The sequence below is a fragment of the Nicotiana tabacum genome, chromosome 8, assembly GCF_000715075.1.
Source record: "Nicotiana tabacum cultivar K326 chromosome 8, ASM71507v2, whole genome shotgun sequence".
Taxonomy (NCBI): domain Eukaryota; kingdom Viridiplantae; phylum Streptophyta; class Magnoliopsida; order Solanales; family Solanaceae; genus Nicotiana; species Nicotiana tabacum.
In genome coordinates this window covers 78,333,085-78,351,036 of record NC_134087.1, presented here as the reverse complement: position 1 = coordinate 78,351,036, position 17,952 = coordinate 78,333,085, and the positions used below count along the sequence as shown (strand labels likewise).

Genomic DNA, 17,952 nt, shown 5'->3' with positions numbered 1-17,952 from the left:
ATTATATTACGTAGCTACCTTTTGATTTTTTATAGCCAAATATATATTTATGGTTATCTCCTACCCTTGAGCCATAAAATAAGCTTTGTATTATTTTTCTCTCTCCACTCAAATTTCAACTATCCCTAACCAAAAGCTTCAGTCAAGGAACCCCTAAAAAAGCTGCCCACCCCCAATCTCTCGCCCACCAGCAGCCCCATCTCGTTCTCATTCTCTTCAATGGAGGATAGATCTCCTCCTTCTTGAGAGAGCAGCAACCGTCCTTTCCATTCCCCTTCTCCAAGAACGCCCAGCACTCCACCCCTCACAAACCTGATCATCCGCCCACCTTCCTAAGAGAGGATCATCATCCTTGAATTCCAAAAAGAAAGCTGATAGCAGCCCACTCCATTAACAACCTGCAATCGCCACCCCAAGGGAACGAGCAGCTGTAAAAAAAAAAAAAAAAAAAAGAGGAACGGAAGAAAACAGAGCATCGACACAAGTGAAAATACAAAGATGGAGAAACAGAGTCGAAGTCGCCGTTGATACTGATGCTGCTTCAACCTCACCGCCGCCATCGAGACTGTGGACTGATGACGGTGGCTCCGGCGGCTTCAATTGTAACGAATAGGTTTCTTGAAGCGCACGTGAGGGTATTATGGTAACAGGAACAGTGGCGTTTCGAGTTAAAATCGCTGCCCTCTCGACGAGACGACATTAGGGTTGTTCTTGAATGAAGACGACGGAGTTTGGGGTTGAGCAACTTGAATTTTCGGTTAATATATTTCAATGTATCTCATTGTATTTCCATCTATTCCATTGTATTCATTGTCTTTTTTTTCATTGTATTTCAATGTATCTCGTTGTATTCCATGTATTTCATTGTATTCACTGTCTCGTTGTATTCCATGAATGTATTCATATATTTTTTAATTAATATACTTTATGTATTCAAATGTATATATGTATTTAAATTGCTCTGTTTTTATTGTATTTATCTGCTGGGAAAAATATTCAGCATATTTTCTCTGAAGATTACTATATTTTTGGGGTATTTTTCGGTTGAGAATTTTTTTTATAACTGGAAATACCAATTTTGTGTGTTATAATTAAGTTTGTTGAGTTATATTAGGAGTCTATTATGTTAATTGATTCACTTTCCGTTTAAAAACAGCTGAATAGACCATGAATTGCGCTATTTACGTTATTGTATTCACAAATACATATCGTGAATACAGTCGAATACAATAATATGTCTAGCCGTAATCCCTTGTTTCACACCGTGAATACAATCGAATACAAAAATTTGTCTAGCTGTAATCCCTTGTTTCACGCCTAGAAATGCTATTGTATTCATGAATACAGTAGCTTAAATACATCGAATACACTCTAAAAAAACTGAAAACATAGCTATAGGAAGTAATATAGTAAATGGTAACTACAACTAGCTAATAACCACTAAAACATAGTGGTTTCTGAAAGTTTCTCTATTTAAAAACCGACTAAACCGACCGAACCGTACCATACCAAACCAATTTTAGGTTTCTTTTAATAAAACCGTAGGTTCTTACATAAATCTATAACTGTACCGATAATTAGGGTAGGTTTTTTATTTTACGAAAATAAACCGAAAAAATACTTTTATTTTACGAAAATAAACCGAAAAAATACCAAACCGTACCGAATAAATTTACATGTGAAAAAAGATTGTATATTAAGTTTAAAAATAATAAAGCATTAAAATTTTCCTTGGTCCTTAGAATTACGAAAACAGTTACAAGCCACAAGTAAATAAACTCAAAATCCTAATTCCCAAACCTATTGTGCTACTCCTATTGAAATTAAATTATTTTCAGCATATTCACTAGCAAGACACAAGGTACTGTAGGAATTATGAGTAGCAAACTACAATGTATTGAATATATTTTCTTTCGTATGTTTTAGATTTATCTTTTTGAATATTTAATCTTTTCTATAGAATTTGTTCTTGAGTCCCAACTTGGAGAATATCTTTCCACTCGTGTGATTTATATTGTTTTTGTATTTGCTTAGTTTCTTTTACGCTGCTGTAGAATAATTGATGGATCTAGACTCTGATCAACTTTCATATTTTCTTAATTCACCACCCTTTAAACTGTAAAATGTCTTGAGAGTTTTGCTAAATCCTATAAAAGTATGTTATTGTATTCTACTTCTACTTGTGATTTTTACGTGACATTTAAAAAAAATACCGACTTTTAGTCGAACCATACCGGTACCGAAGAGAAATCAACATGATTGGGACGGTATCGAAAAGTCTAATTTTGATTATAAATAATAGAATAATCAAAAAATTAGTATGATATAAATTTTATAAATTAACCGGCCGAACCGAACAGCTGACACTCCTAGTTAGAGTAACACTAATGTTTAGGAGGAAAAGGAAGTAAAAGTCAAGGAAAAGCACCATTGTATTCATTGTGGTGAAATGGAGGAAAGACTCCCGCCAGTTCATATTATGTGTTTGTGAAGATTTTTGTACATCCTTTAGGAAAGACATCTAATAACTTTAATCGTAAAAATATGTCTAAATTGCCATTTATCTCTCCTTAAACATCTTATTTAATTAATACTACATAATTGAAACAGTAAGGGTCGATTTAGAAGAAAAAAGTAATAAATGACTTGTATATTTAAAATGATAAATATTTTAAAGTAAATTTGATTTATTAAAATGGCAAATATTTGGAATGGGGAGTAGCATAAAATAGGTTCAACTCTCTTCTAATTTGGTGTTGGTGCAATCTCAGAATCCACTCTAACTAGTTTTCATTGTATTATTTTTTTTAAGCATAATGTGTATTTAAATTTCAATTTAGATACCAATACCATAGATTTTTAGTTTCATTTGCAAATAAGTGAAGTGTAGTGTTCAATATTTTGACAGCTCTATGAAATACCATTTACCATTAATCACTTGGTCTTATTGGCTTTTCAAGTCCCAAACTGTATAATCTAACACTTCCACTAATGAATCTTCTCTGATTTGGCAATTCTTATCTGTTCTAGTTATGACAAAAATGAGGAATCAAATTAGATAATTTACCAAAATTCATTTCAAATTCTAAAAAAAAGTAAGATGGCAATTACTATGTTTCCATTAAAAAATTAATCAGTATACCTTAGTAACCCAAGTGAAATCACTGAAATCCATATGCTTGATACCACGTCTTTATCTCAAGTCCTCCACGTCCTTTTTAGTTATTTTGCTTATTAAATCCTCGTAGCAACGGTAAAATTGTCTCTGTGTGACCTATAGCAATGGTAAAATTGTCTCCAAACCTATAGGTCCCAAATTTTGTCTACGTCACACCCCGACCCTTCCCTGAAGTCCGCGTCAATGCAGGATGCGTTGTTGTCCTTTTTTTATTTATTAAATCTATTTTGTTAATAAATTTCTGCAATAGTGTATTTGTGAAATGATAATTGTGCATACTCATTAGTTTGTATCTAATTTTAAGATCCTAATTTGAAAAATATACATGGTTCCTTCAAGCCTTATTCCAAATCTGGATCAATTTTTAAGAGGTTAATTTTATTTAGTTTTTGACTATTTTAGTTTAGATTACTATGATTCAACTGCTGTTTTGTGAAGAATATCAAAGTACAAGATATGTATTGAATTATTAAATGAGGTGTCTTAGTTAAGAAACTATTTGATTTGAATAATTTTTTAAATAAAGATAATTGTAACTTATCCTTTTAATCCATGGTTACCACAATTTCAATAATTCACATTCCCAATTAGACTACTGAAATATGACACTTTTGCTTCAATTATAGCTTAACTTGATTGTCATTTTTCAACTCATTAGGACCTCTGTTTCTCTTTTTCCAAACTACCAAGCCCTTATTTGCAATTTCTCAATCATATGATTGCTTTTCTAAATGGGCCCCACCGAAATCTCAACAGAACTCCGTATCAGAACATGTTACCTCGGAAAACGTTAACCGAAATGTCCACTTTAGTACAAACAAATTTCTATTCAAAGTCCTCCTTTTATTAAAAAATTAATTCAAAGTCCTTTTCTGGAGAAAAAATAAGTAAGTAGAGTCCTTCTTAATCACCCCACCCCAACCCCCCACTACCCCTCCCACTCAATGTGCATGTGTATGTATACTTGCACTCCCATTGGTCTAATTCATCTCTGTTACAAAGTAGAAGCTCAACAAGTAAGTTATCCATTTCTTGTTCATAGCATTTTTCTTTTCCTACTCTTTTAACAAACTTGTTTTTTTGTTTGTTCACATCTTATATACTTATCATTAAAATGGTTGTGCTATTTTTAGCAGAAGGCCAACAAAGAAAAACAATGGGGAGATATGCAATTCCAGTGAAGGGATTATTTGTGTTATTCTGCCTCTGGGCAGTGGCTGTAGAGGCTGAGTACTTAAAATATAAGGACCCAAAACAGCCATTGGGTGCAAGAATCAGGGACTTAATGAAAAGAATGAGTCTTGAGGAAAAGATTGGACAGATGACTCAGATTGAGAGGAAAGTTGCCACAGCTGATGTTATGAAGCAATATTTCATTGGTATGTTTGAATAACTATTACTCTTTAGATTGAGATGGCCTTTTTTTAAATGCTTGATTGTTTATTATTCATCAGTGATACTAGAATCTTGCACATTTGATGTTTGGAAAATCCATTCTTTATGTGTATATTAACTACTTATGGTATATGCATACAGATTACAGAAAAGTGATTTAGATCAGATTGACTATCTAAAATTGATACTATCAAGTATCAATTTATATAACACTCTTTCCTTTTTAGTCTGTTCCGAAAAGATTAACATCTTTTTTATTTTTTGAAACTATTTAATTTTAAGATATCCCTTTTACCCTTAATGAGTAGATATGACATGTCATGTTTATGACTACACATTCTTAGGGCTCTTTTTGTATGTTATACATGTTTAGCTTATGTGTCAAGTCTTTTTTTCTCAAAACTCATGCCCAATCAAACATCGTCATATACTGTCATATAAAATGAAACGGAGGTAATAGTTATTTGTACTATACATAGGCATTTAAAGGGAACATGGAAAAGGGGCAGGGGGGGGGGGGAGAGTTGACATGCTTTCAGTATCTACTGTTGTATTACACATTGGAGTTCATAGTTAGAATTTTTTTTGGCAGGGAGTGTATTGAGTGGTGGAGGGAGTGTTCCAGCACCTAAGGCCTCTGCTGAGGATTGGATCAACATGGTGAATGAGCTTCAAAAGGGTGCTCTTTCGACCCGCCTTGGTATTCCCATGATCTATGGGATTGATGCAGTTCACGGCCACAATAATGTCTACAATGCTACTATCTTCCCTCACAACATTGGGCTTGGTGTCACTAGGCAAGTATCTATGAATTACAGTAAGAAATATGTATGCTTATCTTTCACCTACTATTTGAGTTAAAATTTTGTCTTCTCGATGCAGGGATCCTAATCTTCTAAAGCGGATTGGGGCTGCAACTGCACTTGAAGTTAGAGCCACGGGAATCCAATATGCTTTTTCTCCCTGCATTGCAGTAAGTTGATATGATATGATTGTACTTTTAGTAAAGTTGCATTTCTATTTCTTTGATGTCTGAGTAACTGTGTTATGGTAGGTATGTAGAGATCCTAGGTGGGGTCGTTGTTATGAAAGCTATAGCGAAGATCATAAGATTGTGCGAGCTATGACAGATATAATTCCTGGTTTACAAGGAGATCTGCCAGCTAATTCTCGCAAGGGTGTTCCCTTTGTTGCTGGAAAGTACGTATGTCTATCAGTTCGCATCTTCATCCTTTACCATTTCCATTAAATGATATATGCTAATCCCATTCTTATGAAGAAAAAACAAAGTGAAGATTACTTCAACAAGAAAAAGATGAAAAAACAGAATGACGATTATCTGACAAACTACTTGATAAGCATAAAACTTTATTGAGAAGGCCACATGATAGGGGGGACCTGGTGATCTTAGAATTGATGTCATTGAATTCCTTCACATAGAAGTTCTCTGTCAAACTGAGAAAGTTTGGATTTGATGATCTTAGAATGAATATTATTGACCCATATTTGTTGGTTACAACATATAACTGGTCCTATCAATATCATGGTCCAGCACAGTATTTATCATGACTATGACCTTTGGCAAGTTTGGATATTGTTCATCTTTGGATCAAGTATAAATGAACCATTCAAGTTGGTTTAATCACATTATTTTCGTTATCATGATCTTGGAATAGTTTGAATCTCATAATCGTCTTCAGGATTGTGAGTTATTACACTTAATCAGCCAATGGTCGTTGCATATCGCAGGCTTTATGTATCGCCATCTTTTAACCTAAAATTCGTTAAATTAAATAATCACTGACAGAATTGCATTCTCATGGCACATTACAGCCATGTTTTTTGGCATATTTTTGTTAGTCAATCAATTAACTTAGATTATCTTGGTGTTTTTTTCCAACTTTTAATTATAAAACATAGCCTTTTCCGGTTTTCAGCTTTCGGAATATTTCTTCACACTATAAACTGCTACCTCTCTCGTGAATTCACATCTTTTCCTCCAGTGCACTCAGTTGTCCATTTCATTAAAAATGTAGAGTCTATTATCCGATAGTATTTTTAAAATTCTTTGGAGTACTAAAGTCTTCTCTCATTTACAAAATTGAACATCATAGTGAATTTTAATCTTGCTTAAGATAATGTGTGTGGTACTAGAATAATTCTAGACATCTTGATTATTCACGTGACTATTCTGAATTGCTTCTAAACACCAACCCTGATGTTTCTATTGTTTTCTTCCTTTGTTGTGGAACATTCCTTTAATTGAACTTTCAACTGGTTAAGGTCAAAAGTAGCAGCCTGTTCCAAGCACTTTGTAGGAGATGGTGGCACGGTGAATGGGATCGATGAAAATAACACTGTAATTAACTCAAATGGTTTATTTGGCATCCACATGCCTGCATATTATGATTCAATCATAAAGGGTGTTTCAACGGTAATGGTGTCTTACTCGAGCTGGAACGGGAAAAAGATGCACGCTAACCGAGATCTTGTCACTGGCTTCCTAAAGGACAAGCTCAAGTTCAGGGTAAGAATGATTAACTCAGCTCATTCAGAATCATTAAGTTAAGGTCAAGTAGGGATATATCCGTGTATAACCGCCTATTTTGGCCTGTGTCTTTTCAGGGTTTTGTCATTTCGGATTGGCAAGGCATTGATCGGATTACTAGCCCACCTCATGCTAACTACACTTATTCAGTTCAAGCTGGAGTTTCGGCAGGAATTGACATGGTTGGTTTGCTAGTTTGATCTAGGTTCTTTCTTTTCTTAAAATCAAAATGACAGTTTTAGTTACTCTATATGATTGTCTCGTCTACGCTGCAGATTATGGTTCCAGAGAACTACACAGAGTTTATTGATACTCTAACTCAGCTAGTGAAAGATAATATCATTCCCATGAGCAGAATTGATGATGCCGTGAAGCGGACATTGAGAGTTAAGTTTATCATGGGTCTCTTTGAGAATCCATTAGCTGACCTTAGCTATGTAAACCAACTAGGTTGCCAGGTACCTTTGCTATCCAGTAACTGTTTTCAACTCTTTGGATCTAATTCTTTTATGTGTCTAATATAACGTGCTTCACTGCTTCTCTATAGGAACATAGAGAATTGGCAAGGGAAGCAGTAAGGAAATCACTCGTACTTTTGAAGAACGGAAAGAGCACTAGTCAGCCGTTACTTCCCCTTCCAAAGAAAGCGCCAAAGATACTTGTAGCTGGAACTCATGCGGACAATTTGGGTTACCAATGTGGAGGCTGGACAATAGAATGGCAAGGAGTTGCAGGCAATGATTTAACAGTTGGTATGTCGTCTCATAAGGAATCTGCTTTTACGTATTAGAAGTACCAACACGCATAGATAACTAATGAATATATATCCTTCTTTAATCAAACAGAGGTTAGCGACTTTTTTTTGTAGCACGGATTTAACTTACATGCACAAACAACGTAAAAAGTTTTACTCTAATTTTAGCCTATTGTAGCAGCAACATGACTTTTTTCTAGGTTACTAATTCCACTTTTTGAGGACGATTACCTGTAGTTTTCTTCTTGTGACCTGATAGTATAAAAGTTCTTTTACATGTCAAGGTAGTAGAAGTTAAACTCGTGTAGCATAATCGCGAGAAATTGATCTATTTCTAAACTTGGCAGGAACCACCATTTTAAGTGCTATCAAGAATACCGTGGATCCTGCTACGCAAGTAGTGTACGAGCAGAATCCAGATTCAAACTTTGTGAAGTCCAACGAATTCTCCTACGCGATTGTTATAGTAGGTGAAGTCCCCTATGCAGAGATGTTTGGTGATAGCACAAATCTTACAATAACAGAACCTGGTCCTAGCACTATCAACAATGTGTGTGGGGCTGTGAAATGTGTTGTAGTTGTCGTCTCTGGTCGTCCAGTCGTGCTAGAACCTTATGTCGAAAAGATAGATGCACTCATGGCTGCATGGTTTCCGGGAACTGAAGGCCAAGGTGTTGCAGATGCTTTATTTGGTGACTATGGTTTCAGTGGTAAACTTGCTCGCACTTGGTTCAAGTCAGTTGACCAGCTTCCTATGAACGTTGGCGATCGACATTATGATCCCCTCTTTCCCTTTGGATTTGGTCTCACTACTCAGCCAGTGAAAAGGAATTAAAAGACATGATTGATTTTGTCATTCATTCAGCTTTCAGATAGAGTTTAAGAGCTGTCCCAGAATACTAGTCGACAAAAGAGAGAAGGTACAGAAAGAAATATTAAAATCTTTATTAAGTTATTGCGAAATCGTTGCTTTATTTTTTTTTTGGTTTAAAAGATAAACATATATTAATATTAAATATTGCGTACAGAGGGCGGATGCTTATATTGTATCCTATCACATGCTGATGCACCAGTAGCGGGTGCCAAAGTATTATACAAAATGATATTACTACTACTACTAAATTTACCACTATTACAATATGTATTTACAATATTATAGTTATCAGAGTGAGGCCTGAATTGATCCAGAACATGTCTTTGCACTGCACTCCTTTCTTGCGCAAAAACTGACCATGCAAAGTCTGGGTTGTCTTCAAAAATACACACCACTGATTGAATGTCAAAATTGCAACCTGCCTTTGCTAGTTTATCTGCAACCCTATTCTGCTCTCTGTATGCATGCAATACTACAGGCTTACCCAACCTGTCCAGGAAGTACCTGGAGTCAGTAGTTAAATTATCAAATGAGACATTGTTCGAATGGAGAAGCATTATAATGTCTTGTGAGTCCACTTCCACCTCCAGTGGAACAAGATTATGTGAGTAAGCTAACTGGAGTCCCTGCAACAAAGCACGTAATTCAGCTGAAGATGATGAGTCTGTTAGAACTGTTGGTGCAAATCCCAATATTCATTCAGCTTTTGAATTTCGTATTAGTCCACTAATACCAGCCTTGCTTGTTGTATGTGTTCCATCAGTGTTTAGTTTATAGAAATGATCTTTAGGAGGTTTCTATTTGAGATTTTGCTATCTCTTTTTAACAATTGTATGCTTCTTAGCTACAAGGTATGTAAATTTTGCTGCTTGTTGAGTTGTTAATTTAGTAGAAGCCGTAGACATAGTATGTTTGTAACAGTTATTATTACGTGCTAACCAAATATTCCATAAACTTAGAGGCAAGTATGCCGCTGGATTTATTTGGTAAGGAAAATGAAATTCCTTACAAGTTATGAGTTCGGTGTATCTAATTAGAAGAGAGTGTTCCTTGCAAATGTTGATTGATGAATTCAAGGATGCCCAAATCCAGCCAAAATGTTTTAGCATTTGAGCAATCTAGGAATAAGTGTCTAATAGTTTCATCCTCCTGATGGCAAAATTGACAAGTAGCATCTTGAATTAAGTTAATATGTCTAAGGTAGTCCTTAGTAGGTAGCCTCTTTTTGTGAAGAAGCCAAAGGAACCCTTTAATTTTGGGTTGTACAGGTAGTTTCCATATCCAGTCAGAATTTGTAGAACTATTAGTGGGTACATCATGTTGTGCATCTAAGATACCATATATAGACTTAGTGTTGAAATGACTTGTAGGAGTTAAACCTCAGAAAATGTTATCAACCTTATTATTGTACTTAGATATATAAGTAGCTTGAATTAGTTGAGTAATGTTACTGGGCATCTCAAAAGGTAATTTATTTCAATCTCATCCCTTGTTATCAATAAAGATAAGATAGTCATATTCTGGTGCTCTAAGAGTAAAGGGCCATAAATTTTTGATCTGATTGTTGTACCAGACCCAATCCAAGGGTCATCCCATAACTTAATATTAGTGTCTTTTCCTATATTCCGTTTTATACCTAGTTGGCATAGATGCCAGCCATTAGTAATATTAGACCATATATGAGAGTGATTATTATTTTGAGAAGTATTAAGATATTTGGTCAGCAAGATGTTAGCCCACATAGCATTTGGTGTCTTAAATAACCTCCAAGCTAAACTTGCTAGTAAAGCATTGTTCTTTTGACGTAGTTTTTGAATTCCTAAACCTCCATCCTTTTTTGGCCTAGTAATTTCATTCCATCTAACGAGGTACAATTTCTTTTTTTACTATAGTAGTACCCCATAAAAAATTTCGTTGATACTAATCCATTTTATTAAGAATATGGGATGGAATGTGTATGTACTGCATTATATGATTTGGTAATTGGTTTAGAGTAGATTTTATTAAGGTGGCTCTTCCTGCTAATGTCAGGAATCTAGATTTCTATCGTGCTAGTTTATTTTTAAAATTATCAAGGAGGAACTGGAAATCAACATTTTTGGGTCTTGCTTGGAACATGAGAAATCCCAAGTATTTGCCAAAAGAGGTGCCTTCTTTCATGCTAAAGGAATTAATAACAAAATCCTTATCACACAAACTACAATTTTTAGAGAAGAAAAGTTTTGATTTTTCAAAATTAATTTTTTGCCCAGAATATTTTGAAAAATTATTTAAAACATCAATGATCGCATGACAGCTTTTAGTAGTTATTTTAGAAAACAGTATAATATCGTCTGCGAAGAAGAGGTGAGATAGGAGTGGACCTTTGTTAGACAGTCGAATTGGTTGCCATTTTAAATAATCCACTGATTGAGAAATGCTTCTAGAGAATAATTCCATGCACATGATAAACAAGTATGGTGACAGTGGATCGCCTTGACGAATACCTCTTGAAGGTGTAAAGTATTGGGTGTTTGAGCCGTTAATTAATATGGAAATTGAAGTAGTTGTAACACAAGACATGATTAAAGAAATCATAGAGGGAGGTATATTAAAATAAAATAAAGCACGTCTTATAAAAGACCATTCTAATCTATCAAACGCTTTTTCTAAATCAAGTTTTAATAACATTGAAGGATATTTACCTTTCATTCTAGCAAGGTAATTTAAAGATTCATGTACTATTATAGCATTATCACAAGCTCTTTTACCTTGTTGGAAACTAGTTTGTGTAGGTCCTATAATTTTACTAATGATTGGCTTAAGTCTATTAACTATTATCTTAGTGATGAGCTTATAGACAGTATTGCAAAGGCTAATAGGCCTAAATTGTTGGATTTTTGTAGGATGTTTTACCTTAGGGACCAGGCAAATAAGTGTTTTATTAAGCTCATAAGGTATAATATTTGAACAGAAAACATCATGACAAAATGAGCTAACTTTATTACCTACATCTTTCCAGTATTTTTGGTAGAAAAATGGATGTAACCCATCTGGTCATGGGGCTTTGTAAAACTTTGTAAAGTCGTTAAAATCTCATCTTGATGAAGAGGTGATTCAAGCTTAAGAATATCATCAAAATAGATCTCACAGTTATAAGTATTCACTCTCATTTTTTCCGAGATTAAGTGACCAGTTTAAAAGAGGTCAGTGAAATAATTAATAATTAAGCCATGGATTTCAGTAGAGGTAGATACCCAATTCCCTACATTATCTTGTAAAGCATTAATTCTATTTCTACTACGTCTGCGGAGTGTGGAGAGATGATAGAACCTAGTATTCGTATCCCCTTCATTTAGCCAATTTATTTAAGATTTTAACTGCCAAAATTCCTCTTCTATACGAAGAATGTGACTGTATTCCAATGTCAATTGTGTTTCCAAGTTTTATAAGAAAATACTAGTAGGATAATGGGAGGAGGATTGTAACCCTGCTAATCTAGCAAGCAGTTTTCTTTTTTCTTGGAAAATATTACCAAAAATATTTTGATTCCAACGTGTGACCACTCTTTTAAAATTATCAGTAGTAGCTAGTAAGGGCATATTATTCGACCAAGTTGTATGAACAAACTGTTGAAATTGTGGGTGAGATGCCCACATTGTCTCAAATCTAAATATATGTTTTTGTATAGGTTGAGGAGGTTCTAAGTTAATTAATAGAGGACAATGATCAGAGTGAGTACGAGGAAGGTGCGTCACAGTTGTATTTGGAAATAAGTTTAACCAATCATAATTAACCAAAAAAATGATCTAGCCTTTCTAATATGGTACGCCCACTTCTTTGTTTATTAGTCCAAGTAAAATGACTACCCTGAAATCCTAAATTAATAAGGCGACAGTTATGCATGAAGTTAGCAAATTTTTCAGCCCTATTATTATTTATAAAGAAACCCCCAAACTTATCCCTAGATTCCAGAATTTCATTAAAGTCCCTCCTATTAGCCAAGGAAAAGCAGTATTATCATGCAATTAATTAGGCTATTCCAAAGAACATCACGTAACTGATAATGTCGACTAGCATATATAGCAGATAATATCCAAGGAGGTTTTGTGGGACTAACCTGGACCATGCAATGTATTTCCTGATCAGAGATCCTCATTTTTGTGACATTAATAAGATCAGCATTCCACAGCACCACCAAACCCCCTATGAGTCCATTTGCAGAAGTTTGTACCATATTTGTAAAATTAAAGTCCTTACGCAAGCTTGTATGATCTTGCATGTGGGTTTCAAGTAGGATAGCAAGAGTGGGCCTATGATTATTTAGTAGAGACCTAAAGTGCCTCCTAAATTCTGGATTATGAGAGCCCCTATAGTTCCAAACTAAGAAATTCATGTATGAATTAGAGTTTTTAGGCTGGGTCGTAGGAGCCTGAGTCATTGGATGGACAACTGAGGGTGTCATCGAATCCATACTCAGTGGAAGTTGAAGAAGCGTCGGAATGATCACCATGGCATATTTCCCAACCTCTGGGTTGGTGGTTTGACGGAAATTGAGACTGCGTGTTATCATTTCCGGTGGACACTTTAGAATGAATTTTTTTTCAAATTGTTCTTTGAGGTTGTAAAATTGGATCCCTTTTAACCACCAAAATTCCGTTCGTGTCTCCCTCATCTCCGCAAGAATTGTTATCAGTTCCTCTCTTGTATCTCTCTCTAGTTCTTGTGGAGATGGAGGATGTGATTGCACTGGACTATTTGGTGGGGTGAGACTCTTTAGTGGACTCAATGGGCTTGAATAAGGGCAGAGTGGATTGAAAGAGTCCAGAGGCTGAAACCAAGGAGCATATACCTGACCCATATGACGAGGTGGGTAAAAGGGTAGTAAACTGACAATTTGATCCTAAGTTGGACTCATCTGGGCTATCTGATATGGCCCTGGTTGATGGGTGGAGCTGGAAGCTTAGTGATCCATTGGAAAAGGAGTTTGGGTCGTGTACCATTAATTTTGATTGTAAGCTTCCATTCTCAACCTCATTCTTTCTGTCACAATTTTTGCTAAATGAGTCGGATTCTGTATGAGCAACACCACCTCTTGGTTGTTGAGTTACAGAGTAAATATTAGAGCATATCCCTGCAGTCCTATTTCCAACCAAGATTGGAGAGGAAGGTCTACGGTCATGACCTGAGATGTGTATATCAGAGGTGATGCACTCTGAGGCAGATGAGGACCTACCATTGTGAAGCGAGGGAGATGAAAAAACTGATTGTTGGTTTGGATATTTGCTGTCAGAAACTGACTCTGGCTCATGCCTATGAACGTTGGTCTCTGCATTGAGAATAGAGTGCGGCAATTGCTGTGGTTCAAATGTTGGAGTCGTATTAGGTTTGGGTGTTTGAACTAAGGGAGGGTAAATATTAGTAAGTGAAGGAGATAAGATAGTGGGTTCTTCATGATGATGTTCACATGGGAAGTCATCATGTTGTTTGCATAGGTTTTGAGGAAGCCTAAAATCAAAAGGGAGATTACTGTAGCATGCATGTTTTTTACTCCTTTGGTCTGAGTTGGATCAAACGTGTCTTTAATATGCAAGGGTCCTTCTGAGTTGTTTGAGGATAAGTGGGTTATGGATGTAGCTGGATGGTTACATGGCAAAGGTGAAATAGGTGTCATGCAGACCTGAGGAAACGTGTTGTAATCAAGTAGAGATGGAGATTGTGTTTCAGGTATAATGTAGGCTTAGGGTTAATAGGAAGAGGATTGGGCAATAAGGTCGGCAGCTTATCAGGAGTAAAGAAGTGGCTGTTAGCACGTTGTTGGATTAGTAATGGATCATTACTTACATTATTTGTTATTGGGCTTTTGAAGAAGTGGTCAAATTGAAAATCTGATGGCCCAGCAGTAGAAAGCATTTGAAATTTGTTTTTAGATTCTATAGTGGGCTCTTGCAGCTTAACTGGCCTGAAATCATCAGGTTTTGTGGGGTAGTCTTGAAACTTCAGATTAACTTTTTAAAAGTTTTGCACATCTCAGTGTTCTTATCTAGAAGGATAGATAAGTCTAGAAAATTAAGCACTCTTTTGATATCTTAATAAGATAAATTTAAAATGTTACTTAAGGTTTAAATTTTTGTACTACATGGTTTAGGATAAATTCATTTTTTTAGCATAATAAGTGAGCTTCAGGTAATTTGAATTTAATACATATTTGAAGTATTACTTACTGCATGCATTATAAATTAATCCTAACGTCAATTCTTTTGTGTTATTATAATGATTTCTTGTAAGTTAAATAATACAGAAATTTTTCAATCCGATAATTTCAATAATTTAACAAAATATTCTAATGATCTTTCAATTTTTTTTAAAATATTATTTTCTATAGCTATCTTTTAGGTTTTATAGCAAAATATGTATTTATGATTTTATGGTCACTTCCTACGTTTAGCCATTAAATACGCTGGTAATATTTTTCTCTCTCCTACTTTCTGTTCTTTCTCTCACAAGACCACCGTATAGTATACAACTTCAGAAACCACGATCTCTCTCCACCATATCTCTCTCTCAATGTCAGTCTCTTCTCCATGAATATAAACACGATTCTCCACTGATTCATCTACAATGTCTCGCGAAATTTTCAAATTTTTTTGCTCCAAAAAGTTGTGGTAAGTGTTAAAGTTGTTAGATTTTGGCTGGTACATTGCTTCTTTTGTTTCTCTTTACTAATTTCTTAGAAATAATCACCATTGTTATACTTTCACCAGAAAACTCGAAATTTCATCTCCAATGGCTGATTCAACAACTCACAAAAGGGTTACCCGACATCGAAACAAGCCCAATTTTTGAGAAATCTTCGAAAGAATCAACACTTCCTGATGCGGAAAAGAGAAGAAAACTTATGGATGATGATTCAGGGGTTAAGGGAAAAGATACTTTATTTTCATTATATTCAATGTATCTCGTTGTATTCCATGTATTTCATTATATTCACTGTCTTTAGTTTTTTCTACTTTTTCAATATATTCACTGTATTTAAGTGTATTCAATGTAATTATATAATTTCAAAGCTTCACTTTGTTTCATTGTTTTGTTCAGCAGTATGTATTCAATGTATTGTAGAATATATTCATAATTTTTTTAATTAATATAATTTATTTATTCAGATGTATATATGTATTCAAATATATCTGCAGTATGTATTCATATGTTTAGCACTATAGATGACCTGTTATTCTTCATGTATTCAACGTATTGTATGTATTTAACTGTATTCAATATAATTATATAATTTCAATATATAAATATATTTGTAAAGATACTACTAAAAATATTTTAGTAAAGATACCACTAAAAAAAGAAAGGACGAATTGAATCTCTGAAGATTGCTCTGTTTTTGGGGTGTTTTTTGGCTGAGAATTTTTTCTATAACTGAAAATATAAAATTTGCGTGTTATAATTGAATTTGTTAAGTTATATTAGAAGTTTATCGTGTTAATTGATTCACTTACCGTTTTTAAACAACTGAAGACCTTTTTTCGTAGATTTCCGTTAATATATTCCAAATACAGCTCACGAATACATACGAATACAGTCTATGTTTAGCTGGACTTCCTTGTTTTCCGCCGAGTTTTGCTACTGTATTCATGAATACAGTAGCTTGAATATATCGAATACACTATATAACAAGCAAAAACATAGCTATAGAAAATAATTAAGTAAATGATAGCTATAGCAAGTTAATAGACACTAAACAATATTCTCTCTATTCCAGTTTATGTGAACCTATTTCCTTTTTGGTTCGTTCCAAAAAAGAATGACTCCTTTCTAAATTTGGAAACAATTTAGTTTAAACTGCCAATTCTACCCTTAATGAAAAGCTTTTATAATCACACAAATACTCTAGGCCCCTTTTTGATTTGTTTAGGACCACAAATTCAAAAAGTCTTCATTTTTTCTTAAACTCCGTGTCTAGTCAAACAGGTTCACATAAATTAGAATGGAGGGAGAAGTCATTTCTGAAAATTTCTCAAAAAACATAACTACTGTAATGCATTGGTAAAAGGCTGCAAATGTTGTTAAAGAGCTGTGTGTGAAAATTTCAGATTGAGCTACGGTACTTTTGAGAGAAAGGAAAATTTGAGTGGCCCCATGTTTCATGAGAATTGCTGCTAAAATGAGAAGCTCGATCTTTACAAGAAGTAACTTAGAATGCCAGACATGCATGACCATAAGACAGACACCTCACCCACTCAAATTTTCCTTTCTCTCAAAAGTACCGTAGCTCAATCCGAAATTTTCACAAACAGCTCTTTAACAGCATTTGTAGTCTTTTACCAATGCATTATTGTAGTTATGTTTTTTGAGGAATTTTCAGAAATGACTGCTCCCTCCGTTCCAATTTATGTGAACATGTTTGACTAGACACGAAGTTTAAGAAAAATGAAAACTTTTTGCATTTGTGGTCCTAAACAAATCAAAAAGAGGTCTAGAGTATTTGTGTAGTTATAAAAACTTCTCATTAAGAGTAGAATTGGAAGTTTAAACTAAATTGTTTTCAAATTTAGAAAGGAGTCATTCCTTTTGGAACGAACCAAAAAGGAAATAGGTTCACGTAAACTGGAATAGAGAGAATATTGTTTAGTGGCTATTAACTTGCTATAGCTATCATTTACTTAATTATTTCCTATAGCTATCCATTTAATTATCTGAATAATCATGTTTAAACTGAATGGAAATTTTGTACAATAAGGCGTGGTTTGGTTAGAGAAAATAGGAAAAATAATCCTAGCAGAAAATTCAGAAAATTGTACAGTGCTAATTGGTTGGAGGAATTAGGAAAGCATGTAATTGCTACATAATATTTTAATGTATCATTAGTCACTGCATACCAATCCATGCACAGTTATCCGGAGAAAATGACAAAATAGTCGGGGGTTGCTATAAAATGGTCATTTAATTTTAATATATATCTAAGTAGTTGTCCTTTATATTTATCAAAATTGAGCACTTTTGATCTTTGTTACTAATAAACACACGACGACATTATCTTTGACAGAATTTAGACATAAAGTTTAACTTTTTTAAAATAAAACTTATTAGTAATAAAATTTCAGATTAATAATTTCTGATAAAAATTTATTACTCGGGTTAGGTCCGAATTCCGGACATACGCCCAGGTCCCATATTTTTCTACGGACCCTCCGGGACCGTCAAATCACAAATCC

The 17,952-nt window shown here is 34.4% G+C and overlaps 2 protein-coding genes across 4 annotated transcripts; one reads left to right on the top strand and one right to left on the bottom strand.

Moving 5' to 3' along the window:
• Positions 1-4,059: 4,059 nt before the first annotated feature.
• On the top strand, positions 4,060-9,059 carry LOC107780085 (uncharacterized). 3 transcript variants are annotated; one of them, XR_001646740.2, is made up of 11 exons: positions 4,064-4,194; positions 4,315-4,557; positions 5,166-5,370; positions 5,456-5,546; positions 5,628-5,773; positions 6,857-7,100; positions 7,199-7,303; positions 7,397-7,579; positions 7,669-7,873; positions 8,223-8,795; positions 8,904-9,059. XR_001646740.2 is itself a non-coding variant. In XM_075219419.1 (10 exons), the coding sequence occupies exons 2-10, from the start codon at positions 4,335-4,337 to the stop codon at positions 8,708-8,710; spliced, it is 1,890 nt and encodes a 629-aa protein (XP_075075520.1). In that variant the 5' UTR covers positions 4,060-4,194; positions 4,312-4,334; the 3' UTR covers positions 8,711-8,838. The 3 variants fall into 3 exon arrangements, 2 of the variants coding, with proteins under 2 accessions (XP_075075520.1, XP_075075518.1); XM_075219419.1 differs by lacking the exon at positions 8,904-9,059 and having other exon boundaries at positions 4,060-4,194; positions 4,312-4,557; positions 8,223-8,838; XM_075219417.1 differs by lacking the exon at positions 8,904-9,059 and having other exon boundaries at positions 8,223-8,838.
• Positions 8,887-13,723, bottom strand: LOC107780086 (uncharacterized). Its single transcript, XM_016600607.2, has 2 exons — positions 12,849-13,723; positions 8,887-9,375 (listed from the first exon to the last, which is right to left on the bottom strand). The coding sequence occupies exons 1-2, from the start codon at positions 13,587-13,589 to the stop codon at positions 8,887-8,889; spliced, it is 1,230 nt and encodes a 409-aa protein (XP_016456093.1). The 5' UTR covers positions 13,590-13,723.
• Between the last annotated feature and the right edge of the window lie 4,229 nt (positions 13,724-17,952).

Bases quoted from the DNA above. Each gene is read 5' to 3' on its own strand.
- LOC107780085 (XM_075219419.1), top strand. From the start codon at position 4,335: ATGGGGAGATATGCAATTCCAGTGAAGGGATTATTTGTGTTATTCTGC. The intron at 7,101-7,198 runs GTAAGAATGATT...GTGTCTTTTCAG, and splicing joins AGGACAAGCTCAAGTTCAGG to GGTTTTGTCATTTCGGATTG. The intron at 7,304-7,396 runs GTTGGTTTGCTA...TCTACGCTGCAG, and splicing joins TTTCGGCAGGAATTGACATG to ATTATGGTTCCAGAGAACTA.
- LOC107780086 (XM_016600607.2), bottom strand. From the start codon at position 13,589: ATGGGTCAGGTATATGCTCCTTGGTTTCAGCCTCTGGACTCTTTCAAT. The intron at 9,376-12,848 runs GTTAGTCCCACA...GCTTTGTTGCAG, and splicing joins AAATACATTGCATGGTCCAG to GGACTCCAGTTAGCTTACTC.